Source organism: Stegodyphus dumicola, chromosome 12 (assembly GCF_044657685.1).
Source record: "Stegodyphus dumicola isolate Sdum_Otavi_A_Nest chromosome 12, ASM4465768v1".
Lineage (NCBI taxonomy): Eukaryota > Metazoa > Arthropoda > Arachnida > Araneae > Eresidae > Stegodyphus > Stegodyphus dumicola.
Genome location: NC_140779.1, coordinates 102,117,952 through 102,136,973, shown reverse-complemented (window position 1 = coordinate 102,136,973; position 19,022 = coordinate 102,117,952). Strand labels below are relative to the sequence as shown.

The following is a 19,022-nucleotide window of genomic DNA, read 5'->3' as shown; positions in this document are numbered from 1 at the left end:
CTATGTTGTATTTTCTTTGTACAGCATACATATTTCATAAAGATAAAACTCCATAAATTCTAAAAAGTAGTATTATAAATTACTTGAAAATTTTGATTATATACATATATGGGTGTTTTACAAATTTTTTAGCAGCATAGTTATATACATATATATCAGAGGTGCCCATAGCATGGCTTGGGCAAGTGGTGCGGCGTATACCAGTAAAATAAATTAGTACACATATCAAATATCGTAAACTAAAAATTATCAATTTCTAAATGAAAGTAATTACTTTATTTCATTTCTTTTTACAAAGTTATCAGTCAACTTAAACTGAACCATGTCCAAATGTAATTATTTTGTTTCATCTCATTAGTTAAAAAAACTTAATATTATTATTCAAAACATAGAAAAGATAAATAAATAAATATAAATATTGTACTGATTCTATCAAACAATTTAGTAAAAAAAAATTTTAAAAGTTAGATTTGCATGTGGATGCTTTACAAGTAGGATCTGCCTAATTTTTTAATCATTAGTAGTGGTAAAAATTACACTGAGGTGATCTGTGAAGGGAATAGAAAATGCACGAAATACATCAGAAAAATTTAATCATACATAATTTAATAAAAAGGTTAAAAATAATGTAGTTGATTCTACATCCACATTGACTGAAAATTTTATGGTAGTTGGAAGCCTTGGGGACTTCTAATCTGATGACAGTAACAACATAGAAAACGATGTTGCCTTTAGAAAATATCAAGAATCTTTAAAATTTGAGGAGAACAGAAAAAAATATTTAGATTGCTTGCTGTGGAAGGAGTACAGGGATAATTTTGAAGTAGCAAAAAAACAAGTTGTTGTGGTGCAGATTTAAGAAAAATCCAAAGTTCATGAGCATTATAAGGATATGACGGATCAACATTTACAAGAAGATATTGCAGAAGAATGAAAGTATTTAAAAACTGAAAAAGAATTTTTTTTTAAATTGTATCAAGCTGTAATTGGAGAAAACAGAGACATATTGATACATCATCACATGAAGGCAAACAGTCATTGAATGGTTATTTAGAATCTCCTGTTTCTTTCCATTTGAAATCTGTTTCTGTACTTTTAAAATGATGTAAATGTGCATTTGTGACTTTCGGAAAATCTAGTTGTTGCCCTCACTCATTCCTGAATTCCAACATGCAGCTCTTACTGGCATGAAGTTTGGTCACTTCTGTTATATATAATACTGGATCACCAGTAATTTTGTTATATTTTAGGATAATCTAAATGTCTCTTTAGAAATTTTTCATAAATTTTAGAAATTTTTCATTTTTCATACCTTCCCAGATAATAAACAATTTAGAAAAAATATTTGCTTTTAACAATTAAATTCATATTTTCAAATTTCATATTACTGATTGCAAATGATCAGATTTGAGTTTAATACTTAATTATTATTTCTGGGAATTTTTGTACTATCAATATACCTCATACCAATATATTGCTTAAAAATCACTAACCACCCATAAATTACTTTGAAAGCTATATCATGGAATTAGTATCTCAAATATTTAAAATTTCTTGTGAAAATTTAGTGCTTGATGCCGTCACTTTAATGCTTTCCGAGTGCAGTAAAACATATACACTTCAAAGCTTATATAAAATGCACTAAAAGTAGTCTTTAGAAAATGCACTAAAAAGTAATCTTATTAGCAAATACAACAGTTTTTATTTAAAGGATTTTTAAATCCATTAAAATTTTAATTTGAAAAGTTTTGAATAATTTTTAAAATTGACAATAATTTTAAACAAAGTGAATGTAATCATTCTTATACATGACGTTCTATAGTATGTTCCTTAAAATTTTGCTACTATCCCAGGACAGCACATTTATGGGCACACTATAATTTAATTCTAGTCACATATGACTAAAATTATTGTAACAGCCAAAAAAATTATTTTATACTTTTTTACTCGTATAAGGTGATAAAAAGAGAAAATCACTGCCTCTGTATGTAGGAAAATTATTCCACCAGCACAGCAAAGTACATGATGACACTTTTCACATGACTTTGAAAGAAAGGTGATTTAAAATCACATTGTTTCTTTTAAAGTTTCCAGCCATTTTTAATAATCTATGAAATTTTAAAAGATTCTAACAGTAAATTTCATATTAGAATTTAAATATATCAGACATACAATTATCCGCCCCCCAAAAAATCTATTTTGGGAAAACTGCCAAAAAATTGGGGAATTATTTTAGAGATTTGAAATAACTTCGAAGAATTATTTGGAGGATTATTTTCTGATCTATTTGGCGGTGTAAAGATTAAACCTCTCATTTGATTATTTTCAAATGCAAGTCAGCATAGGGCCTGCGAGCTTCTCAGAATGATCATAAAAATGATCAAACTCTGAAAACTAAAACTCGTATTATATAAATACATGATTATTACTTATGTGATACCTTAAGTAGATGTACCTTACTATATTGTATATGAATAAAAGTTGTAAACACATAATTTGTAAAATAACAGTTTAAAACACATTAAAAAAATGAATAAAACTCAACAAATGATATGTGCATCATAAAACTGAAAATAATGCATACAGGAAACAAACTTTGGTTAAAATGTATTCAAAATACTCTTAACTTAAAACTAAATTAAGTTATAAAATTAAATCTATTGGAGATACAATTTTCCCCCTCCCTAAAAACATCTGTTTTGGGAAATCTAGGCATGCAGAGAGTAAGACCAGTAGCATATGCAATTACATTTTTGAAAGTATGGTATAAATAGTTTGATGATAAACTTGAAAATTACCAATTTGAGAAAATCCAGTTTTCAAGATCAGTATCACATTTCCCTAATTTATAGTTTTTGTTATACATTTAAAATGCACCAGAAGCATAAACTGTTCCTTCTTTTTGTTTATGCTGTTCATATTCTTCCTTTATTTTCCTTTCTTTTAGCAAGTCAAGCCTCTAAATATTGCCATGGGCTGGTTTTTCTATCTGCCTTCTCAGCAGTTAACACCAGGTACACAATCTGATTCTTTCATGCTGCATAGCACTGCTTGTTTCCCGCCATTAAAGTCAGCTGTTGCTAAATTTATAGAAACTTACAATTACTTAACAATTTTTCTAGTATTATTTGTTGTTTTGGAACAAAATGTCCAGCACAATGAATTTAATAACTCATTCACATTTTGTGTCCAACCATCAATACATCTTTCGACTAAATCTGGAGAGACAGTTCTTTAAATATTCTAAAGGAATTGAATTCATATGTTTAAAGGTTTTGTTTGTGCCATTTACAACAGCTCTTTTTTATGCACACAGAGAACTGATACCCATTTAGGCAAAAATCATCATCATTTGACCTTTTATGGTCCAAATAGCTCATATAGCTTTTTTTATATCATGGTAATTTTTAAAATGCTACCTAATGGCATTATTGTAATATTTGATTAGGTGATCTATCAACGTAACTGTGAGTCAAACTTTACCACTCAGAAGTTTCTTATTGTACAGCTTTCCCTCCCTCTCCCAGAATTCCTGTTTTATTTTCCTCAAACCAGCACCTATTCTCTTTTTAATGTGGCCCATACATTCTGAAAATAAAACTTTTTAAGGCCCCCTTTTAAGCAAGGTTATAAAGAAAATAGTCTATTATTTCCCCCCCCAGGATAAAGAAAACTATTAAATATAAAAGAAATGCTCTGAAATATTGTTTATGCAATCACTGAAAATAAGTATGTGTGTAACATTTCAAGAAGAACAAACAAGGTTCAATTTGAAATTCAAATTTTAATTTTCCTAAATTTTCTGTTTTTCCATGATATAATGAAAAAATTTTTCCTAGACCAAATGCAATAAGTTAATTATTCATTTAATGTCAATAATTACATAATTTTAAAAATTTATTGTAAAATTTAATGCAATAATTGAGAACATTATAAATTCAATTTATCTTACTTATTAGTACAAAGAAAGTGAAAGAAATATATATCAGAAATCTGCATCTAAACCATTAAAAAAAAAAAAAAAGCAAAGTTTTTTTTTTTTAAAAAAAGAACCACACTCTGAGGAAAACCTGATCATACTGCAAAATAAATTTATAATAAATTGTTTGAGGCTTCAAATAAAACTGAGGAGTTTGCAGTTACAATGGATTAACAAAGTGCTTAATTATTAACAGAGTTATTTATTATAATATACGTCCACATAATGCACTGGCTTCTTAACTGCAATGTTTATTTTTGAAGGACAACTGCACTTCTAAAGAAAGGCACAATAATACAATTACGATTCTAAAAGACTGAAAAACAGCTCTCTAATAGGTGGAACAGAGAACTATGTGTGATAAAATTATATTAGGTATGATAAAGATAAAATAATTTTATTAAGAAAAGCAGATTAGAGTAACTCTTTACTTGCTTTGTTTTTCAGAAGAGGTGTTTCTTTTTGGGGGGGTACAATTCTGCTGTATCCTGTGCTAATGTCCTTCTGACCATACTAGGCTGGACGTGAGTTATTGCTTGGTCTTAAAAATATCACTAAGATTTAAGGATGTAAAAATAACTTTTTTTATTTACTGTACATTTTTGTGCATAAGTCAAGAATTTTTTGAACTGTCTTTTATATATGGATCCGCTAATCTCGCAAAAAAAAAAAAAAAATGTAGTTATGTTTCCATTAATCGGAAACAGGTGATAAATTGCCAAATACCGCACTTTCTCTAAATCTTTTATTTATATTTCTTAAGTTTACGAAAAAAAACTGATTTCAAATGAAATGAGTTATTTTATTTTTGAAACTGCTTATATTGCTGGCAACTTTTCTCCCATCTCGAATTTGTTTTTCCTTTTCGGAGTAGTGCAAAGCAGCTATACCATTATTAGACTTTTCAGCAAGTGCAATACCAGTTAAAAAATTAATTTCATTAAACCCGAGATTTTCAAAAAACGAGGAAGGAGGCTTAAGCAATAAAACTGATAGTTTACTAATAAGCCAAATTCTTTCACTAAATCTTTTACTGTTATGAAGATTGTTAAAAACCTGAATTACTGTTACAAAAATTAATAAACGAGAAGAAACAAATATTCTCTAAAAAAAAAGAAATAAAATTTTTTTATTAATTGCATAAAATATACATAATTTTACATTCAGTAGAAAAAATTAAGAAAAACTTAATAAGCAATATATAAAATTATATTCTCTCTCACCTGTTACATATCTCATCTATAAACATAACATCATCTTAAAAATAAATAAATTATTTTATCATAGCACAGCGAAAACCAGCAAATAGAGTACTTAGCTTTAAAACCAAAATTACAATGACAATAATAAGAGAATGTATATATCCAAATTCCTAAACAAAATGCAGAAAGGAACAGGATTGTATATATGCAGTTCACACAAGATGACCAATATCATATGACCCATCAACCTATAAAAAAAGCAGTATTATCAAAAATTAACAGTTAAATTGTAGTGTTAGTATAATTTTTCATGTAAATATTTCCTACTTTTAACCAAATAATATTGCATAATTTAATACAAATAGTATTTTAAGAGGAGGAAAATATATTACGCACTAAATTTTAAAACTATACTTACTTGTAGGAAAAAAATGAAATAACTTTTATTTTCCTAAAAAAAAAAAAAAAAAAAAAAGATTTTTTTCAGGCGTACCAATATAGTGGATTAAGGCCTACACTTAAATTCTATTACCATAATTCTTAGTTATTTTTGCCGATAGATGACATTGCCACCTCGCGCATGGTACTACCGGAGGGTATAAAAAGCCATTACAGAGGTTGCTTTCCCTTTATTCAAGGTTCAGACTTTTCGCGTGAAGGTGCAGTTCCCCCCCCCATTTTAGTCTATGTGTTATATGTCTGATCAGATAGCCTGGCTCAGTAAAAATATTCGGCTAGTGTAACTCTGATTAAAAATCCGGTTACGACCACATGCAGTGCTGATAACGACCACGTGTTTCAGAGACTCCTTTGCCGATGCTTTATTCTTCTTTTTTCTCCTTTCTAGAAATTTCGTTCTTCTGATGAGGAGGGACCTTTAGCTGCCCTCGAAATCGATTGAGTGTTTTAATATATGTACGCTAAATACAAGGTTGTTATTGCGATTTCGATTGTCACACTGGCGTGTTTCTCTTCTATTCTACATGTGTATATGTTTATATATATGAGGGAGTCAGAGTCTTTAAGTTTAAAGAAGTCAGTCATTTTCCCTACTGATTCCACAGCCCTGGTTAGAATGTAATATTCAAATTTTTACAATATATATTATACACTGGCATACATATAAATTTAAGAATTATTTTTAATCAATCCAGATTCATATGTGGATTAATAATTGCTACAAATCTACATTTTCAGCAAAATCTCCAATTCCCTGAATTGCAGACTTAAAATGTTACTGAATGTATGCAAATAAAATAATGTCCAACATTGCAACCTATTAAAAATAGTACCAGGTATCAGTTTATTAAAAAAAAATCCCATATTTCTATTGCCTAATGTTTGTCATAAAGCATAAAACACCCAAATAGTGAGTAAACTGATTATTTATATTTGCTTATATAAAATGTACATTAGAAGCTTGCTTTGAAATAGTGTTTGACTCATCAGTCTAATAAAAAATGTATTAAAAACATAAGGTCTACCAAAAAGTTCTGTCCAATGTTATTTTAACCAATGTTTCAACAACCAATTTTGTCCAATGTTTCAACATGGATGCACATGTTCATTTGAGACATATAAAGCTGTCTCTCTTTACCATTTCCTTTACACACATGTGCTTTTCTAAATTAACTGAAACAAAAGTATCTCATATCATTATTGTGTCAGACACAATTATGTAAACATGGATATTAATAAATTTCATTTACAACATTGTATTTTGTACAAATTTCAAAAAGGAAAAAACTGCTACAGAAGTGTATCAAGATTTAGTGAAAGGTTTTGGCAGAGATGAAGTTTTCAAGAGAACATGCAGGAGATTATTCGAAAAATTTAAAGGAGGTGATTTCAATCTTAATGATAAGCCACACTCTTAGTGGCCTTCTCTGATTCATGATGATATTAATAAGACCATGATAGAGGAAATATTTTTTCTGGTCATATCAGAGATTACAGAAAAGCTTAACTCAGCTCAACAAACCATTCTAAATCATGTTTGGAAACTAGGATTGGTCTATAAATATTTCAGATGGGTGCCTCATTAGTTAGGTTAAAAAAATTGAGGGGTTCGAGTTGTCATATGCACATCTTTCTTTGCTCGGGACAAAAATAAACCCTTCTTGGACTGGATAATAATTGGATTACCTATGAAAACATCAATTGGAAAAGTGTCAAAGTGGCCCATCCACCTCTAAACTCAGCTTGAACCTGAATAAGATGATGCTGTGTATATGTTGGAATACATAAGGACCAACACATTATTAGCTTTTGAGACCTAATAAGAAGCTCAATTCAGAGAAATACTGTCAGAAAATGGATGATTTAAAGAAAGCAGTTAAAGAAACGAGGCTGGTGATGTTCAATAGGAAGCACACCCTACTGCATCATGGTAATGCCAGACCACATGCTGCTTTGGTGGCTCGTCAGAAAATTGCACAGCTAGGCTGAGAAATTCTGCTGTATCCACCATAGTTCCCAGATCTACGACCCTCCAATTATCACTTATTTCTTTCCTTGCAAAATCCTTTGAATTGCAAAAAATTCAAAATTGAAGCAGATGTCAGTTAAATACTACTTAGGCTCTTTACCTCTAAAGGCAAGACATTTTTCAAAAGTGGTACTTACAAATTACCCTCAAGCTGGCAAGAGGTCATAAGTAATAATGGAAATTATATTGTATAATAAATATTATTTAATGTGTAAAAAATGTATTATTTTCTGTCACTTCTCAGATGGACAGAATTTTCTGGTAGATCTTACATTTGTTCATGTAAATATTTCACACATATTCTTACATAAAGAAATATACTATAAGATAAATGAAACAGATGAAGAAGTATGATATTCTAAATACATTCATATAAAGTTTCAACCAAGATATTTCTAATTTTAAGATAAAGATAGTCCACACAGGTAAGTTACCTCAAACCTGCCAACAGCAGCACCAGTTGCTTGCTTATTTCGCATTATTTCTGATACTATCGATATATATCTTGATTTGGAACTCATAACAGCTTCAAAACTTTCCTGAAAAGAAAATTATTAAAAAAAAGCAGTTTATTATATATTCTTCCACTAAAATTTCTGATTTTAAATATGGCTGCACACACACACACAAAAGTGCAAACATTTTACTAATTTACTGAACACAATACACAACAAATGAAATATTTATTCTAACAATGAAAAGAATGAATAAATAATGAAATATTTATTCTAACAATGAAATGAATGAATAAAAAATAAAATTTGATTGGCTGTATATTATTCTAAAACTATGCAAAGTTTAAGAAAAGATATAAATTTCTTTTATGAGTTAAAAATTATTCTTTTGATCTCAGAGTTGCAAAAATAAGAGTAAAATAAAAATAAAATGATAAATGCTATGTCAGGAGTGGTTTTAAAAAACACTACTACTTAAATAGGCAAAAGAATGATAAAACTGTAATAATTTCACTTCCTCCCAGTTTTACTTTAACACATTTTGAAAAATAATTTTTCAGCCTTAATTATAATTTATTTATCAAGAAAAATGCATTTATTATGAATTAATTTTTTATAAATTATTATAAATAATATTAATATTTATTATTCATCGTAAAATTTCAGATGCTAATTATTTGATATAAGTCTTCATCAAATTCAATGCATGATACAATTCAGCATAAAGACTTTTCTAATTTAAGTACTTCTTCTTAAGTTGACGCTTTTCACAACTTAAAAAACCTACAAAGTAAATCCAAGCCTGTCATTATTACAGTGCTGAATTTCTATAATGTATAAGTGATAAAAATAAAACAAAGTAATATTATAAACTATATATACAATCTTTTAAAAACCATCCGTAAATAATGAATCAAACATAATTTTTAAAATAATAATCTTTAGAAACATATCATCTACATGCTATATATTATCTTACTAAAAAGGGAATGGTAATAGTTTGCAACAGTTCTTACAGGTTCTGATATGACAGGTTTAGTTTCAATTTTTCTTGATGATGATGCTGAATGGACACTTGCTACTTGCTTTCCATCCTTAAAAATAAATAAATAAGATGAAATCTTGCTTTTAAAAATAATCTGTAAATAATGAATCAAACAAAATTATTGGTGATAATTTCAATATTTACAGATAGGTATTCAATTATTTGAAATCATGTAAACAGTTAAAAAGGGGGGAAATAACTTTCAGTTTGGGACTGAGTGTCATACATGGTGCAAAAAAATTTTTAAAAAGTATTTTTTAAAACAATAAAAAAAAAGGAAAAAAAATTAGAATTTCCAATACACAGTCTCACATGTTGGAGATAGAAATGTTCTTTCTTGTACAGTGCCGCCATTGTTCGCTTTGAAATTGTTGAGTTTCTTAATCAAAAACTCATAAATGCTTTACAAAATATGAAATAGATAATAAAACAAATTCCAAATTTGGGCTTTCACATGCCCATATTTGGGTGAAAGATTATGTTATTCAAAATTTGATGGCTCTAGGTACCGTTGTTTATCATAATGCGAGAAACATACATACATTTATGCAGAGTCTTCATTATTTATTTTCTTTAAATATAAGAACATTCAAAGGGGCAATAATATTTGGCGGCAACAATTTGAAAAGTGAAACACCATTTTACTAATTTATAGTCAAAAGTCGTTAATTCGGACACCCATAATCCGGAATGATCTATAATCCGGACTTCAAAGCTAAAAACTTTCTGCGCATGCGCCGCATTGACATGTGCGCATAGGCGTTTACGCGTGCGCGTAAGACCTTTTACGAGTGCGCATAAGACCTTTTACGACTGCGCATATGCGTTTGCGCAAGCGCAGAATACGTTTTCGCGTGCGCGTTTTATGTATAACGGACGGTATAAGCTAAAATTATGTAATTATCTATTTCAGTTAATGTTGATGATTGCGTTGTTCCTTAATTTTCGAATTGGATCCGACTTATTATTTTTTGCAGACTGTAAGAGCAATACTATAAAAGTAAACTTGAACTTTCGATTATGTCGAATAGAATTTCCGATTCTGGAGCTCCCAAAGGATCATACAAAACGAAAGTATGTTTCGATGTCCATCAAACAAAAAGTGGAATTGCTGCAAAAAAATTGATAAAGACATGAAGAATGTGACAGAGAGGTTAGTGAAAATGAAAAAATTTCGATTGACAAGTTAGTCGGTATTCTCGGCACAGCAATTAACAGGACTTGAACAGCGGAACTTTGTAACTGAACAAGAAATTATGTCTGTTTATAGAATTAAAGAGAAAGTATTATCACATAAAACGAAGCAACTTAAACAACTTACATTGAAAGAAATGTTTAATAAAGTAAACAAATAAATATTAAGCTTTTTTTTGCAAATTTTGATACCCTTTAGATCATAATTGTTCTTTATTTCATAAATTACGGTTTCATATTTTTAATTTTAGAATTTCTGCATGCCATCTTACGAGATTTAAACTGATGATCTATAATCCGGAAAAATCGATAATCCGGAATCGCCGAGGTCCCGACGAGTCCGGATTAACAACTTTTGACTGTATAATAAAATGCCACAAAAAGCAAAAATGAAATTAATCACCCTTCTGGGCTAATACCCTTTGAACTAATAATGAAAGGAAAATGCATCTTGTAATAACCACATTGCATAGGCAGGGGAATTTTTATACATAGAAAATAAATTTAAACATGAAATTTCTATGATGGACAGCACTTTGAAAATTCAGAAAAGGAAGAATATATTAAGAATGTACATTTCAGTAGGAAGTATTTACCATAACGTCTGCCATAATTTGGGATACACATCGACTGAGCTACAAAGCCTGTGACAGAAGAATACAGCTTGGTGGAAGCAAATATATTTCAAGGTTAAGACCTCTTTTTAGTTTCCCTTACATGGAAAGTCTCCATAAATACACTTTCACTCCTCCCTCAACCAACCAAAAATCCACTGACGTTAAGTAAGAAGTTTATGGAAGCCACTACATTTTGAATTATCTATTAAACCATTCTTTCTTTGCAACCCAGACAAGATAGTGGTGAGATAGTGATTACTGTACCAACAGTGGCATACCTAGGGAGGGGCAAGGGGTGCTACAAGCATCCAGGGGTGCTAGACTGATGTTATGAAATTTTAGAATGAAACATTTTTCAATCCTGGCACACAGAAAGCGGCGCAAGATCTTCAGTTGTCCTCAGGCACTGAAAAACCCGAGCAAGAAAGACAGGTTGTCTTTTAAAATATTTATTTTGAAAACTTAATAAGAAATTCTTGAATAAATATTAAAATAATTGAATCATTTCAGCCATAATTCATACAAAGGCCGCTGACATGGCAACGGCGCTAGAATGCATCTGCTTTCACTCGTTTACAGCATCAAAAGCATTTTACACAAAGCTCTCTCCTCGTTTTGTTAAAAACCTAGAAAGAGAATAATTAGTCTCTTATGTCTGGAAACCACACTAGGGAGGTTTCCGCTGCACCTTTCTTCCAAAAGTCTGCTGTCCATTCTGTCGCTGTGAAAAAGATAGTTCTCATTAAGCACCCGGAAGTCCAAGGGGTGCATATGTCTGAACGTCACAACTCCTACCCTCCCCAGGAGTGGGTGAAGGAGTTCAGAACTCCAAATCCTAGTACCTTATCACAGCAAGTCTTAATACATTATGAACGGGGCAGGTATTTGTACCCGTTGCGAAGATTGCCACTTATAAGCGGGGCAGGTATTTGTACCCGTTGCAAGGATTGCCACTTATAAGCGGGACAGGTATTAGTACCCGTTTAAAATAAGTAATTTTAAGTAACACAAGGGAAAAATAATTTTTATCAAATATATGACTACGTCTCAAAGAACGTAAAGTGAGATTGAAAACATTCCGTCTATCTATATTTTAACCAATAATATTCTTCGCAGCTATGTGTTTCCACAAATTCGTTTTATGCGATGTTGTATGTTTGTAGTCTATTAGTAGAGCAGCTCGTAGAAAGAGATACATGTAACGTTGATATTGTGTAGGCGGTTGATACCACCTTCAATTCAAAGACAATGGATTCTAATAGTGATAGTGATGTATATGCAGATGACTTGTCGCAGATTTCAAGTGATGCGGAATTTCCTGATTGAGACAGTGAAAGTGATTAGGAATTATTTCGACCTAGAAGAAATCGAGTTTTGCCAATATCATCATCTAGCGACTCCGAAGACAGTGATGACGAAGTCAACAACATATGTCAAAGTCAACAACAACAATGGTCAACAACTGATATTGTACCAATTATTGAACAATTCCTCGGACAAAGTGGAGTTTTTGTAATGCCAGATAATTCAGAAAGTGTAATAGATGTGGTTAAGCTATTTATTGGAGATGACTTATTTGAATATATGGCAACGGAAACCAATCGGTATCGCGAACAAAACCCAGATGCATTTCGAGACAGAGCAAAATCTGTGAAGTGGAAGGATGTGAATGTGATGGATTTAAAAAAAAAATGCTCGGACTACTTCTCCTAATGGGACGAGTTCGTAAAGATACAAGAGACGAATATTGGTCTACATATAAAACTATCCAAACTCCAATTTTCGCAGAAGTAATGAGCAGGGATAGATTTAGACAGATATGGTATGCGTGGAATTTCTCTAATAATGATGACAAAGATGACAGAGATCGCCTGAAAAAATCCTACCGATTATATGTTACTTCTTACCTAAATTTCAAGAGGTTTATAAGCCAGAGAGAGAGTTATCACTGGATGAGAGCATCATGCCATAAAGGGGCCGTTTGTCATTTAAAGTTTATAATGCATCAAAAATTATAAAGTATGGTTTACTTATAAGAATGGTGTGTGAAGCTAAAATGGGATACATTTGTAATTTTCGCATGTACTGTGGTGAAGGAAGTCGTTTGCAAGAAACAATTTTAAATCTGCTTGAACCCTATTCCAACTTATGGCATCACATATACATGGACAATTATTACAATAGTGTTGCGACTTCTGAATTACTTTAACAGAATAGTTTTCGGACTTGTGGCACTATTCAGGTAAACAGAGGCCTTCCCAGTTGTTTGAAAAATCCTAAATTAACAAGGGGGAATCTATATTTTGTCGCCGCCAGAATATTTTATTACAATGTTGGCAATCAAAAAGAACAGTCAGAATGATTTCAACTATACATTCAGCTGACATTGCGGAAAGCCATAATATTGACTGGGCAACAAAACAAAGAATTTGGAAGCCAATATGCATAATTGATTATAATAAATACATGAAAGGTGTTGATCGTGCTGACCAATACTTATCGTATTACTCGATTGTGCGTCATACAAAAAAATGGACGAAGCGAGCTGTAATGTTTTTTATCAATTTTACGTTATTTAATGTGTTTAGAGTTTTTAAAGCATTAAATCCACATTCAAAAAAAAAAGTATAAGATGTTTTTACATGATGTTGCAAAGGAATGGATTAGCGAAGCTCTTCCTAGCAATACAGATGATCCTGTACAAGGTGCATCCGCTACGTCCAGCAGAAGTGATCCTCCATGGAGGTTATCAAAAAATCCCAAAAGGCATAAATTGGTTAAAATTACCACTGGTGGAACAAAATTGAAACCTCAAAGACAGTGTCGCGTATGTGCCACACATAAGAAAAAAAGTTTAACATGTTATATGTGTGAATTTTGTAAAGTTTCGCTGCATCGGGGAGATTGTTTCTTCAAATATCACACTCAAGAAAAATATTAGGAACTAGCATTGACTACACCAAACTTTATAAACTAGTATATTGTCCTGTACATATATATCCTATAAAATAAACAGCTAACGGCGATATAGTACATATATATTGTATATATATTTGTAACTATTTAAGGATTTAAATAAACTGTATATTTGCTTGCATACTTTTTTTTACATATGGGAGAAAGTGCAAAATTGACCACTGCTTGGCATGCTTTTAAGAATTGCACGTACTTGGTATCCATGTACACATCGACCTATTTTCACTTAAAAAAACATCAGAGAATTGCACAAACTAGGCATTGCGCACTTTCTTGAGTTTATCCATGTACACATCGACCAATTTTTACTTAAAAAGACATAGAACATTGACAAAAATCCAGTTCTTCTTACTCTTGTCAAAAGCGCCAAACAAATAAGTGGGCGATTCTGCACTTTAGTCTATGTATATATTATAGGGCTATTTTATTTTGCCCCCATTGAATTAGGAACAACGGCCTATAATTCTAATGGCTTTATATTTTTTAAATGTTTATTGTATTTTTTTTTTTTTTTTTTTTTTTTTTTTTGTATAATTTGGTTCATAAGAAATTCGACAGTAATATTGTATTTTTATAAAACAAGTGAGTCCTGCATAATCTCACAAATTCTGAAACATACTTATCAAATATAAAAATATAAATTAATGTATATAAAATATAGTTCCAGATAAGACCCATTACCAAATTTTGCAAAAATTTAACCATTACTTTTACGTCTATCAAGTTTATTTTCACACGCATATATTTCGCTTAGCTGGCTACGCAGCACTGTCTAATATCATGAGCTAGCCACTCATGATATCGGACCGCTCATAATGTGTTAATAATAAAACTAACTAATAATTATTAGAACTAATACTTTTTTTTCCACAATGCTGGGCTCAGTACCAAGGATAAACATAACAAGAACTATATTGAGGCCAGTAAAAAAAAAAAAACATATAATCAACATAATACTTAGAACTAAACTTAATTATACATATACAAATAAAGAACGTATAGTTTTCTGAAAAATGGAATATACAACATACATTCCTAAGTTTAATATTAATTATATATCTAGCCAGGCTGAAAAGGGAAACGTTGCATATTTTTAATTTTCTGTTTCTGATAATCTCTCAATGGTAACCCAACACCTGGATGAGAATGGCTACATTTGACCTCAAAATAAACATGTACATTTAATTTGGCTTTAACATTAGAAAAAACTATTTCATTACAAGTTGGATTTGCATCATTCATGAAGTAGCTATATTTAATCCCCTTTGACCCTTTAGTATCAGGCACTAGTATAGATAAATGATGAACTGGGGATTCTTCTACTTTCCTTGGTAAATTTACACTACTCTGTGTCTTGGGCAATTCCCCTACGGAAATTTTAGGCATCTGCAAACCTTCCGAGTCTGTTTGGTACAAAACATCATTTGGCATATCTACAGTTTCTTGTTCATGCCAAGCCGAAAAGGAAATTCTTAACTTGTACCATTTCCCAAAGCGTTACTGTGATCATCGAATGCGACTAAGTCAAAAGATGGGTTTACAATGTCGCCTTTCTTTTGTAGATCAGTTAACTGCGTCTAGTCTTTTGCAGGTACTGACAGTTCATTCAACTCCATTTCAGGCAGAAAGAAATTGGTTTTCTCCATCCCTTTTGTTTGAGACAAGACTTCACCCCTTTCTATAATGAGGAGAGAAACTTCGCTTGAGGGTTCGAGTTCGCTGCATTCAGACTCCAGCAGACAACCTTTCCTGATTTCATTCTTTGAATGACTCGGAGCTCGAGTACCTGTTTTCACTTGAAAGAAAAGTTTATTGTGATGATCCACTGCTAATTTTTCGGCGGTTCTGTTCCCTAACAAGTAATGACCGGAATCCAATTCATTTCGAATGACCGCTGCTTTTGTTGTTACTTGGCCAAAAGTTCCTTCTATTGTAACGTTTGCTAAGGGTTAACAAATTGAGGCCTTTTCAAACGGGTGTTTTACCCAAACAGTCTCACCCGTCAGCATCGAGGGAGTGAGATATTTCTTGCATATTACATCAATGCATGACCGTATCTCTCAAAACTGGAAGATCAAAACCGTTCACTGTAGCCATCGTTAGATACGGGGCTAAACAATCTTCTTCAATCTCCTGGACTCTATTTACAATAAACGGAGTTTTGAGATCCTTTTTAACTTCCGGACATTGATGCCTTAAGTGTTGAACCACAAGAATAACACTTAAGTGGTCTTCTCATACGTCAAATTGACGCTCACTCCGATTCCGGAGATGTTCCTTTATGTCAGAGGCATATCTATCTTCCCCTGAAAAAGATAGTTCTCACTAAGCACCTGGAAGTCTGAGGGGTGCATATGTCTGAACGTCACACTACGTCTCTGCATACCAAAGGGCTGGGATTGAATCCCATAGAAGGCATGAATGTTTTTAAATATATAGTGTCTGTGTGGCATGGGGATACTCAAAATATACACAAGCCAAAAGTTCTCTCCAGTGGGGAAGAGGGATAGGAGACCCCTGAACCCATTCCCTGAAGTTCTCTCTTTCAAAACTACAGGAGAACTGGGCAAAGTTATTCTGTCACCTGTATGATGCTCAAGGCTAATGATAATAATAGACACAGTCTTGCACTCCTTACTGGAATAAAATTAGTGACAACACAAACAACACCAACACTTAAAAAAAAAAAAAAAAAAAAAAAAAAAAAAAAAAAAAAGATGATACTTTATACTGTATAAAGGTTGCATCTGACAGCACAGCTCTTTCATATAAAAACACCATGATATGCTTAGGCATTCATATTCATTTTGCAGCTTTGGAACCAGTTCTCTGGCAATGCTCCTTAAAGTTAAATGGTAATATGTAAGAACTAGTAAACCACTGCCCATGTGAATTATATATGTACTCACATTTCCATGTAGAAAAAATTATCCTTATCAATCCAAAACATGTTGAACAACCATTGATTGCGTTTCCTATTTGATTTTTATCAGGGTTCAACAAGCAAATATTTGTCTCTCTAAGTATGATGCAATACTTGTAGGATGTTTAAAAAAAATGCCTAAGTATGATGCAATACTTGTAGGATGTTTAAAAAAATGGTGAAGTTGTTACATATTCCTTTAAAAGTATAAAAAGGAAATTACATACAGCAGGTACCATTGTTTAGTTTTTGAGAAATAATTAAATGTTGCCACTAAGTTAATACTGAAATTATCAAACATCTTACAGTGACTGAATTTTTAACAACAACAACAACAAAAAAAAAAAAAAAAAAAAAACATAACACTAACAAATACTTTTGAAAGCATAGGCAGTTTATGGCCAAAGATTATCTTCCTATGCCAGTCGAAAGATGGGCAGCTACACCTGAACATAAAAGGGCATCATTCAAAGGTAGTCTCAGACTAATCTGCAGAATGAATGTCACCAGTAAAAAAGACATGTACTAAAATTATGGAATATATGATGAAAAATAGAGGAGTAACAATTTCTCAGACTGCTAAGAGGCATTCAAGGAAATCAATATTAAGGTTAAAGATAAACAAACAAACAAACAAACAAAAAATCTTGCACAAAAATCTGGCACCAGATGCACCACATATCAAGCATCAGCACCAGATGGGTGTCGAGAGTGTTGATATAAGAACTGAAGAAACATCAAATTAAATGTTCTTCATGATAATGCCAAAATAAATTCTTATTCATGACAGGAGATGAATTTTTGCTTTTTTCACAGATTTCACAGATAATGAAACACAGCTTCCTTGTTGTGACATAAAAGCAAAACAAGAGAGCAAGACGATGCATCTTTTCAACCCTGAAAGTTCAAAGCCCAGAAATCTACTGGGAAGGTATTGGGCACAATTTTTTATAAAGAGGAATAACTGCTCACCGATTATATCCCATAATTTGACAATATCAGGTCTTTACCATATATTAATCTGCTTAATCAACTTTTACAACTCATAAAGATAAAATATTATGGCTAATTCAATAGAAAAGTGTGACTTATACAATAACACTCCAGCATTCAAGGCTAAAATTTCCTAAAACGTTATTCAGCAATTTGAATTTCATCTTCTTCACCATCTACTGTGTTCAGCAGACTAAGTCTCAAGTGGCTTCCTTTTGTCTCAAAATCTGAAGCAGTACTTGAGTGGTTCATATTACAATGAGTACGATCATTTGAAGGAACTATTCAGAAATGGTTTGAAGCTTGTGAGAAAACTTTTTTTTTCCACTATTGCAATTTAATGCTTACTACATTACACTAAGTGAAGTCAAGGAAAATTCTTTAGGAATAGAAAAAGTAATTTTAGATATTTATCTAGGGTTAACAATTACTAAAATCTTCCCTTAGCAATCTGCAAAATACATGTATCAAATCTAAATTAGGCCCCTTTATTATAAATTTAAGGCTTCTTCTTTAAAAATTTCTCAAGCTAACCTTACATCGAAGGTATATTAAGATTCCAAAGTCAAGACAGCAGAAAAGAAGTCCAAGAAGGCTTATGCACAAATTGCTAATGCAGAAAAAAACAGAAAACTCTACCCCAGTAGTAAAAAACTTAATTTGCATGTGGGCCACACACATATTCTAAAAACAGCTGACGGATCAGAATTTTATTTTGACAAAATAAAAATTTTCCATTAACAAAGTAAAAAATTATTTTTAAACAATTTTGTTTCTGTTGTTGTGACTTATCTCACTTGTCTGACAGTAACATCAGAACAAGCCGATGAAATCAATTTTAAATTTTGCTTACTAAATATTTACCAAAGCATACAATATTGCAAAAGAAAAAATTCAAGAAAATTTTTTTCAAAAGAAAATTTTTTAAAAATTTTGTCTGTCTGATATTTAAATTTTTGCACCAGTAAAACATTTTTGTTGGCTATACTTTGTAATTCAAATATATTGACAAATAAACATTCAATTTTCAGACTAACATTTTTTTCAAATAATTCTAACGTATTTAATTAATTATTAAATAACTTACTTCAGTTTTCAATTTAAATTAAAAATACGCAAATCATGAAAACCTTCTAAGTTTACAAAGGAA

The 19,022-nt window shown here is 31.3% G+C and overlaps 1 protein-coding gene across 1 annotated transcript in view; it reads right to left on the bottom strand.

Moving 5' to 3' along the window:
• Window positions 1-5,079: 5,079 nt before the first annotated feature.
• LOC118185932 (nicolin-1-like) overlaps window positions 5,080-19,022 on the bottom strand; it is a 31,370-nt gene continuing 17,427 nt past the window's right edge. Inside the window, exons 5-7 of the mRNA XM_035355904.2 lie at window positions 9,141-9,218; window positions 8,104-8,208; window positions 5,080-5,429 (exon numbers count right to left, since the gene is read on the bottom strand). Of these exons, the coding sequence (XP_035211795.1) occupies window positions 5,394-5,429; window positions 8,104-8,208; window positions 9,141-9,218 (219 nt within the window). The 3' untranslated portion in view covers window positions 5,080-5,393. The remainder of the gene's footprint in view (window positions 5,430-8,103; window positions 8,209-9,140; window positions 9,219-19,022) is intronic.